At 45.4% G+C, this 10552-nt stretch overlaps 1 protein-coding gene across 3 annotated transcripts in view; it reads left to right on the forward strand.

Annotated features, from left to right (window-relative positions):
* The window catches only part of LOC116082762 (uncharacterized protein DKFZp434B061-like), a 15722-nt gene extending 5866 nt beyond the window's left edge, over positions 1 to 9856 (forward strand). The window contains exon 2 of one of the 3 annotated variants that reach the window (XM_031359683.1): positions 9240 to 9856. In XM_031359683.1, the coding sequence (XP_031215543.1) occupies positions 9240 to 9381 (142 nt within the window). In that variant the 3' untranslated portion in view covers positions 9382 to 9856. Of the gene's footprint in view, positions 1 to 7526; positions 7777 to 7798; positions 7906 to 9239 lie in introns of those variants that run through there. The other 2 variants (XM_031359685.1, XM_031359684.1) reach the window with 2 other exon arrangements.
* The last annotated feature ends 696 nt before the right edge of the window (positions 9857 to 10552 follow it).

The raw sequence follows: 10552 nt of genomic DNA on the forward strand, positions 1-10552 counted from the left end.
AGAGAGAGAGAGAGAGAGAGAGAGAGAGAGAGAGTCCTATGGACAAAACTTCATGTGCTACTTTAATTACTCAGCTATTTCAAACTTAAAAGATAGAAATTAGGTGTTTTAGCAAATAGGTAAGCATGGCATGTGTGGATTTAGTTCTTGAAGTTCTGTGTATCTCTCTACAAAAGGGTACATATATATACATCAAGGCAGGTAGTTAGGTACCTATGATTTTGTTAAGGAGGTAGTTATTGTCAAGGGATTTCCAGAAAAACTGGGAACTGTGAAAAATCAGAGATGCGGGTTGGGGCTACAGATAATCAGTTGGGAAGGGTTAGGAGGTTTGTGTTACAAATCAAGGGGATACAAGAACAGCTGAGAGATCAAAGATGTGACACTACTAATAACTTTGTAAAGCTGCTGCTGAAGCCTATCGTCAACAAAAGCAGAGTATCACATAGCAAAGATACAAGGTGCTTAAACATGGAGGATGCCAGAAATTTAAACTTTGCAATCCCTTTCTCAGCCCTGCTGTGCATATCCGAAGGGTCTAAGATCCTGGTCACTGATGGTCGGTCATCAAAGATTGACCCTGGACAGTAACTCCACATTAGTTGCCAAAGATTAATGACAATGATGCTTATGGAAGTGTGCAAACAAAAATGAGCAGTTAAGAGAGAAGTGAGAGAAACTCTAAACATGGGAGGGGTTTCCAAGACTGGGAAAAGGCTGTTACTTTGTCAACGGGGTTGTTTATATTTTACATTTATTTCATTGGAGGAGGGCTGTACCAAGCCTGTTATTGTAAGACCCTGTCAAGCCTTAGCTTACCTGAGACCCCCTGAGTGAGCTTTTATACAGTTTTCAGGGCAGCAGCCATTAGGCACAATGTGATTGGCAAAACAGTGACTTTTTAAACTGATTGGTCTTCAGGGAATGAGGTGGCAAGGACTTGTCTGAAGGTGGGCAAAGGTCTGCCTTGCGGAATGTGTCCTGCAGAATGTGTCCCCACCTGCAGGTTGGTTCTCACCCTGTGATCAAAGGAATGTTAGTTAGCCTCTCCCTTCCAGAGGGGCAAGACGTAAGTCCACCACCTTCCCAAAGTTCCTGAGCTGATCTTACTAAGCTCGACAGAAATCCCTGGCCTCCCGGTGTTTTTCTGAGATGTTCCTGTTTACTCGGTTCTCATCCCCCCTTCTCTTGTGCATGCTTCAGTCTTGAAGCTATTGTGGATAGCGATGCAGCTCATAGCCCTGGTCCTCTGTGGCCTGCTGCTGGCTTCTCCCATTTCGGGGACACATATATATAGGGGTTTCTCGAAGGACACTTTTCAATTTTGAGTGTCCTCACCCTAAGCCCCACCCTCCAAGGCTACTCTGGGACATAGTTTAGATTCACAAGTCCCTCGTCCCCCACATTCAGGCACTCCCTCTTCCTGTGTCTCCAGGGCAGCGACACCCCAGAAGTCAAAGCCCACTGCTAAATCACAGAAATCAAAGACAGGGTCCAGCCACCAGAAACAACTCAGGTAGTGGACAAAGCTACATCACCAATGGCTGAGAGCACCTGCCAAGTCACCCTGTTAGGGTTGTGGGAGCTGCCAAGGCTCAGTGCTGGAAGAAACACCATAGCCATCTTGTGGCTTCTCTGGCCTTGCAGAAGTGGGTTGCTTGGGTGTCTGGCTGCTATCTCATTGGTATCAGGTGCAGGTGCTTATTGGGATGTGAACCCAGGCAGTCACTCCATCCACTTTAATGGAGGTTAGAGAGGTCAACAACATCAGGAATGGCCCTCTCCACTTTGCTTCCAAGTATTCAGCACAATGTCTCTTAACATATATCCGGTCTCCAACTTGATACCTGTGTGGAACCTCTGAGGTACCTGCATTATACAGGGCACTAAGTTTTGGCCACAATTACAAGTGGCTGATCTAGAAAGTTGCTATCAAGCAATAAGATCCTTGTCAGCCTGAAAAGTCACCCTGGGGGGATCAAGAGATGGGTGGGGTCAAGGGAGTGGGTGTCCCAAGCAGGATCTCAAAAAGGGTCAGGTTAAAATGGTAGGGGGTGTTCAGGGCCAAGGAGAGGGGCATCAACCAGTCTGAACCAGTCTCTGAGGTCAGTTTAGTCAAGGTCTCTTTACCTGCTCTGAGCTCTGGGGACAGTACACACAATGGGGCTTCCAATTAGTCCCCAATATCTCTGCCATTCCCTGACTTAAGAGACAAAAGCAGGACCATTGTCCAATCCAATTAACTTGGACACTCTAAACCTCTGGAAAATTTTCTTCTAATATCTCCTTAGCTACCACAGTAGCTGTTTCCTGCTTAGAAGGGAATATCTCAACCCATCCAGGGAAAACATCTACAAACACTAGAAGGTATTTGTAACCATATTTTCCTGGCTTAACTTCTGTAAAATGGACCTACCAATAAACTCCAGATTGTTCTCCCCTAGGTCTTTCGCCCTAGGTCTTGGCTACATAAACATTACCTTACACTATTCTACTATCTTTCTGGCCCAGAACCTGAGAAATGAGATATATATATGTATGTGTGTATATATATGTACATTACATATATACATATATGTATATATGTATACATATACATATGTGTATATATATGTATATATACATATATATGTATATATGTGTGTGTGTATATATATATATATATAAATATATATATATAATTATCCAAGCTTAATTGCTTGGATAAGCGTTCTATCTGTGATATGGCCTGGCCTAGTAAGTCTTTTGCTTGCTTTCTGGGGAGTATAGTTCTCCCTTCTTGTATGCACCATTGTCATACCTTCTCTTGGTAATAGTTGGAAGGACTATAGTTAGCTATAACAATCTGAGTCCTTTTTTTCTTCAGTACATTCTAAGTGAGGCTATCTCTTAGTCCAGTCCCAATTCCCAGTGGGTGTCTCTTGCAGACCCATAACCAGGATAGGCTCCTGCATAGCCACTTCTTGAGCCCCTTGATCTGCCTGGTTATTGCCCAGAGACACTAAGTATCTTCCCTTCTGATGTCTTGGGCAATGAATAATACTCACAGTTGCTGGCTTCATCAGATCCAAGATTTTCCTGCTTGTTTATTTCTTTTCCCTCTGATGTGAGTAGCTTTTTCTCTTGGTATATAGCCTTGTGGCAAAGGCATACCTGCTATCCATGTAGATGTTCATCTTCTTGCCTGCCCTCCAAGAGCCGTTTAGTCCCCTCTAGACAGTCCTCCTTAGTCTTGGGCCCTAGGTTTCTTCACAGGAAGAAGGGAGTATTCCAAGCTGATTGGCACTTCCACAGGATCCCTTGTTCTAGGAGCCTGGTAATGGGGGGCCTGATTCCGTCCTGAGCCTCCCTTGACATCGGATATTGGTGCACAGACACCAGGGAGGCTTGGGCTCTAAGCTCCACATGGATGGAGGTGCTGGTTGTTGGCCCTCCCCATCTCTGCCATCCCAGTCCAGGCCTAGGGAAAGGCCTCAAACCACCAGTCTAGGTCCTGGGGTACCCTGCCCAAGGTCTCAAATGACCTGTATTCTTCCTCTAGCCTGAGAGTCAGGACTCTATGTAGATTCCTTCCCTGTTGCTTTTCTTCTTTTTTTCCCAGCTCCCTTTCATCTTCTTTCTTTCTCTTTCTCTGCTCCTTCTCTTCCTCTGTCTCCCTGTTATGGTAGACTTTCTCAGCAACCTGCACTAAATCCCTCAACGACTTATCCTATAGTTCCTCTAGCTCCGAAACTCTTTCCTGATCTCTCTACTACCCTGGCCATATAAAAGCCATAGTCACAGTAGCATTGTGCTCCTTGCCGCTGGGGTCATAGGGCATATACTGACGGAATGCCTCCATGAGTCACTCTAGAAAGGGAGCAGGTGACTCATCTGATTCCTGTCTAACCTCACATACCTTGACCAAATTTGTAGGTTGTCATGAGACCTGTCAAATGGAGCTGGCGGTTGACCAGTCAGGTGCCCCTTACCTTCTGACGAATTAAAGTCCCAGTCAGGTCTAATCAAGGGAAACCTGTTGTCGATGACAGCCTGGTCAGTCGATGGTGCCCCCATGTCTCTGGCTTCTGGCTTCCTGCATTATAAATAAAACAGTCTCAAAGAGATTAACTGGCCCTTTGGAGAAGAGGGTTGGGCCTTCCAGTTGTACAAGTCGGCCAAAGAGAAGTGCCAATATTGCATAGCCTGATTGCCCTTTTCCAGAGGTCCATATGCCCTGAGTGAGAGAGCTACCTTGGTATCAGGGGGTTTGGCTCTCAGGTTTCCTCCCGTTCCTCCCTCCGGAGAAGTGGGTGCAATGGCCCCATTCTCCGATGGGCTGAGGAACTGGTACTGGCGTTGGCAGGGCCATGGGGGCTTGAGTAGGGAGATTTGGAGGAAGAAGGTCTTGGAGTAACTGGTCCGCTGTTGAAGAGTCTTGGAGGATCAGAAGTTTCTCAGGTCCAGATCTCTCCTTCCACGCTTCTTTCTTCCTGACAGCCAGATCCTGTAGGGTGGGTCTTGGGAAAGAAAGGCGTTTTATCTATGAGGGAGGAGGGTGGTCCTCCATTAGATTTTTCTAGGTAACTATATAGGGCCCTTGGTCCAGATGCCCTATGGATCCTGGCCTAAAAACTCTCTCCTCTCCTGCTTTTGATCACCTGGAAGTCAAAAGTCCCTACAAGTGGGTCATTCGGAGAAACAGAGACTAAATAACTTGTTTTTCAGTCTGTCCAATGTCCAAAAAAACTGTTGTTAGTCTAAGTCCAAGAACATAGAATGAGATACCAACAAACACAGAGAAAAACAATTACCACACAGACAGCTCAACCTTGCCATGGGTCAGCATCCAGGTCCATGAACACAGAGAAAGACAATCAACAGACAGTCCACCCCTTCCATGGGCCCATTTACTGACACCAGGTGCTCCTGCACACACAGATAACAAAGCCAGATAACAGAGTTGCTCGGCCGAGCCAGCACGACAAAACAAACTAGGTACTCCTGCCTATACACCAGGTGGTCCTGCACACATGGCAGGAGCCAAATAAACCAGGTTATAGCAAGATTCACCTCCGGCCGATATTGTCTTGCCATTTCCAGAAGGAGCAGAGCCTTCCTGGCTCCCTCCAGTGGGACCTGAAGTGTCCCCCATCCCCACCCCTGCGGTCGAGACATTAAGACATGTCTGCCTGTCACACTTGACCACACCAGACACTGTAGGCTCTCGGGGCCTCCCAATGCTTACAAGCAAAAATTCAAACAGACTTACAGACTCAGACTTTGAGGAATAGAAAGACAAACAGAAACCACGGTAAAAGCTTGAGACCTCTGATTCACGGCTCCAGTACAGGGGTCCTAGTCAGGTTGACAAGACATAAGCAAAGAGATGACAAACAGAGCCGACACAAGGGTGTGTTAGATCTGAATGTATTTGTGCACGGTGAGAATCAGGCTTAAGTACCATACAGCAAACAGGGCAGATGTCAAGAGTCACGTAGGCAGGTGGGGGTTACAGCAGGGGACCCAAGACTGAGGTCATGTAGGCAAGTGACCCCCACACCAAGGTCAGCAGGGTCGGGTAGCTAGGTGTGAAGCAGGAGGAAGAGGAGTGGAGCCCTCCCTGTTGAGGTATTTTGATATTCTTATGCTAGTTCTCTGGTTCTTACTGGGGGCAATGACCAGGAGGTTTCAATCTAGCATTTCCTGCTAATTCTCTGGGTCTAGCTGGGGGCAAGCAGTGGGGAGTTCCAACCTAACACTTTTAGCTAATGTCCTTGAGTGAGGGGAACCCTTCATTACTCTCTAGTATGCAAAACATTTCTAACTATTGTAAACTATCTATTGCCCTAAGGAATGTACTCGACCTCTGTTGCTAGCTCTGGCAGGCAGATACTTTGAGAGAAATTGCAAGCTATGGACAGCTTGGTATTAAACTAGGATAGTTGGAAACATTGTGCTGGCCAGAAAACAGTGCCCAATCTTAGCCATTAACGAGTCATTTATTGGGGTACTTTTATGCCTAAATATGAGGCCGTGTTGATGATTGGAAAGACTAATCTGGAACACGTCTGAGTTAGGGGATACCAGCGACTGTCTGAAATCCAGGAGGCACAGAATTCCTTTTGGATTCTTATTGCCTCTTATCCTTTATCAGGATTTTATCCCCGATATTTTGGATGTGACTGGAGTAGACGAGTGTGCGTAGCATGGCCTCCCGGTGTTTTTTTCTGAGATGTTTCTGTTACTCAGTTCTCGCATTATGTAATGTAATTTTTTTTTTTTTTTTTTTTTTTTTTTTTTTTTTTTTTTTTTTGGCTTTTCAAGACAGGGTTTTTCTGTATAGCCCTGGCTGTCCTGGATCTTACTCTGTAGACCAGGCTGGCCTCTAACTCAGAAATCCACCTGTCTCTGTCTCCCAAGTGCTGGGATTAAAGGTGTGTGCCACCACTGCCTGGCTCTTCACATTATGTGAAAATCAGTAAACCAGTTGCAGAAGCTCTCTCCTTTTCCCACATGGATTCTGAAACTAAAAACTCAGACCATTGGCAAGCACCTTTACCACTGAGATATCCTGATAGTCTTTCCTAGGAGTTTTATAGAACTATAGTAAAAACTAGACAGAGACTGAGGTAATTCCTGACTGGTTGTTAATGACTAAATCAATGGAGAGCCCATGTGCTCTTTATGTGTTCTCCTGGCCCAGCCAGGCAGTTGATCATGCCCACCAGGTAGAAATGGTCGGAGCCCTTCTTGGTTCATCTCTGGCTCTATCTTTGACCTGACTCTCTCCTAGCTGTTATTCACCAGCTAGTGTTACTCTCTGCCAACTTTGCAGGTGTCTCAAGTACTGTTATACTGAGCTCTCTTTTCTTGCATTTAAGTGGTCAACTTGTAGCTTTTTTTATGGAAGGGAACTCTATCCCAGCTACCAGATGCATGTGCAATCTTTCTTGGCTACCTTATATTTAGTTCCTTGTACATACCATGGCCTGCAGTCTCTCCTGACATGGCTTGCTAGAAGCCATCCTTATAGTTCAACCTGATACAATTAACTGTATTAGAAACAAGGATATATGAAAAGACAAAGTACTTGTGGTGGTTTGAATATGCTTGGCCCATGGGAAGTGGCACTATTGGGAGGTGTGGTCTTGTGGTAGGAAGTGCTTCACTGTGAGTGTGGGCTTTAAGGTCCTAAGCTTAAGCTCCTCTGAAGTGGAAACCTAAGGGTTCTTTAGAGAGTCAGTTGTGTTGGATGGTGTTTTGTTGGGGCAAACACATGAAGGAGTGTTTTCCTGAAGTAGACATAGGTGAAAGACTAAGGCAGACTCATGAAGGAATGTTTCACTGAAGCAGACACAGGAAAGAGGATGTTCTGCTAAAACAAACATGTGAAAGGACATGTGGTAAAGGATTCTTTACTCATAACACACATGTATTGGTTTGCCTTACAATGCATGGTTAGGCTGCATTGGCTGGGACTCTATAGAGAGAAATGCACCAAAAAACTTCTGGTGGTGTGATGCAGTTTCTTGCTACTTCCTCAGACTCTGGCAGATTGGATGCACATGCTGAGGAAAGACCTGTGCTGAGACAAAGCACATGGAGGACATGTTGGGAGAGTGTAAAAAGGGCTTCCCGGAGTAGCCGAGAAAGAGCTTCGCTTTCTGGTACAGTTAGCTGTGCCATGCTACTGGGTCTTGAGTCTTCGCTGATCTTTGTTTACCTTAGAGAGACACAGCTGAGAACTTCTCCTGGTGTCTCTCTGGGTCCTTCCTGCTGACTCGAGCCAAGTCTGAAGCCTGGCTGTCTCTGCTAGGTCATGTCACCACTGTTGCTAACCTGACTCTACCGACCTGGACTGCTGGTGTTATCTATGAAGTGTTTGCAAGTGGATTGACCTGCCACTGCCTGCTAACCTGTAAACTAAACTGCTGATTTCCAGACAACACAGATGGGAGTTGCTCCAAAGAACTTTCTAAACAGGTCCACTTTCCCCTCCCACCCACACCCCCTATATCCTTTCTTTTCCACTACCTCTGGTGGGTGGTGGGCTACATGGGAGGTTAAAGCATTTCACAATCATCATTAAAAATAGGATTTGAAAAATTAAAAGTTACAATCCACCCAGTGTGAAAGAGAGCCTCCTCCTGGCTGCCTGCAGAATGTAGTCTTCTCCTGGCTGTCATCAGATCAAGATGTAGAACTCTTGGCTCTTCTTGTACCATATCTGCCTGGATGCTGCCATGTTCCCCACCATGATGATAATGGACTGAATCTCTGAAACTATAAGCTAGATAATCCAAAATAAATGTTTGTCTTGATATGAGTTGCCTTGGTCGAGGTGTCTCTGCACAGCAATGAAACACTAAGATGAACCTTAACGTGTGTTTCCTAAGGGTTTGGGGTATCCTGCTCTCAGTGGCCTTGAGCCCTGTTCTTCCTCTTGTTTAGCTTGGTCATCTCTTACCCAGCTACAATCCTCCTTTAGTGCTCTAAACTGTCATTTTAATCCTTAATCTTCCTTTCCCCTGTTCTCACTGCAACGTGTGTGAGCAACTTGGAGTTTTGTCACAATGGGCCCCTTTTCCTTACTACCTACAGAGAGCAACCCCTGCCTCAAGAGCCTTGGAAGACCTGGTACCTGAATCTTGTTCACATAATGATTCAACTTGGTCAGAAGTAGAACCGATCTGCAAACACCAGCTTCCATTTAAGTCATGTTGGAGCTGAGGGGCTGTTTCAAAAGTTTACAGATATCCTGGGCAGTGTAGCAAAAGAGCTGTCTTAAAAGGAACTAAAGGGCGTGGGAAGGTAGCTGGGACTACAGTTCAGTACTAGAACAAGGTCCTGGATTCAACCCACAGTTCAGAGCAGGGGTCACCATGAAGGACCGTGCTTTAGGAGTCTATCAGCCAGAGGCTGTGAATTTAGTTCACCTGAGAAGAAGATAATCCTCTTTGGGGTCTAATAAGTGCACTTCTGGAAAAGGACAAAAATGAGGTTTTTCAAAGATAAAAAAAATTGGACCTATCAATGGCAACGCTTCCCATAGACTTAGATATGTACACAGGAAAGACTTGTGTTCTTAACATACCCAAAGCATGTGCGAGCAGTTACATTGGACTTGATTAACATAGGATCTTTTGACTGTATAAGTTTAAGACATTCTAATTCTTATAAGGTTTTAAGTTTGTTCTCATCAGTTGGGTTCTAATTAGGGGAATGTAACAACACTTAAGATTGTTAAATTTTTTTAGGAGTAAGTGGGCCATGGAAAGAAAAGTGGGACAGGATGGTATTGGATCCCAGCAACAAGGAAGAAAACAGGAGACCTCCCAGAGCCTGGAGGGATGCCAGGCCCTTAGCAAGGCCCCACTTGCTGAAGAAAGGGATGGGTAAGATTTATTTCAAGAGAGAAGCCTGAAGATAAGGAAAGGGGGAGAAAGCAACACTGTAAGACATTTATTTTGTGGTGTGTACTCAGCGCTGTTTTAGGATCTCAATAGAGAACAGATGGGGGGGTGCAATTATTGTGTGGAATCTAAGCAGTTCAGCCCCACATGGAAATAACCATGCAGCTACTGGAAAGATTTCAATGACCCACTTGGAGACGGGTCACCCATCCACCTCTCTAGGGCACAGGCAGGGTTAAGCACTGTTAAATGTCGCTGTCAGAGTGAAGGCTAAGCTTTTTAAATTCTTATTCTAAGTACTGCTCATGGTCATTCATCTTTATGTAAATAAGCAAAAGTGACAAGTAGCAGAACAGTCTGACCACCTGATTGACACTTGTTTGCCTTCCCTGCACTGCCCTGGCTGCCTTAAACAAAAGGTCTGTCCGTCATGTGTCCTGCCAAGTCTATCCATAGGCCCACACCAGCCACCTTGAATCTCCCAGAATCTCTTGAGGAAGCTACAGGAAGATTGGTCTGCCTCCAGAGAATGTAGTCACAGCTGTTGAAATAGTGTGCACTGCAGCTTTTACCTGTCTGAGACTTGAGTGAACTCCAATTGTCCCGCAGCCATTTCTACCTGGCCAGAGTCAGAGCACTTACTCAAAGGCCTATTGCAACTGATGCTAGAGGCAAGGACGGTGACAAGCAAGTTGTCCAAGCTCTTTTGAGCAGTCCACTGCTCGAACTGCTGCCTTCCCTGGTGTTGCAGTAAAAGCCATCATGTCTCAGGTAGTCATTTTTGTACCAGTTTTCAGTAGTACAGCCATGCTGGTAACCTAAAAGACAGCAAGCAGACTGATAATAAGAGCAACAGCTGAACAGTAAGCAGGCCAAGCTGAGGACACAGCAAGCCAGACATGGCAAGCCATCTGATACATTGGCAGTCAAAGAAGCAGCTGGACAGGCCAAATGACCAAGTCAGGGAGAAGTGCAGTTAAAGAAGGGAGAGAACTGAGACCAAGCAGGACAAGAAGCTGTAACAAGCCAGAGGAGAGATGGTCATTGAAATACAGCCTTATTACAATGAAACCCAATGTCTAAAAATTGTTCTTATTTGGGGCTTCTACCACAGTAAGAGCCAAGATTTTAAAGCTCTAGTAAAAACAAAACAAACA

The sequence above is a fragment of the Mastomys coucha genome, unplaced genomic scaffold (assembly GCF_008632895.1).
Source record: "Mastomys coucha isolate ucsf_1 unplaced genomic scaffold, UCSF_Mcou_1 pScaffold7, whole genome shotgun sequence".
Classification (NCBI taxonomy): Eukaryota; Metazoa; Chordata; class Mammalia; order Rodentia; family Muridae; genus Mastomys; species Mastomys coucha.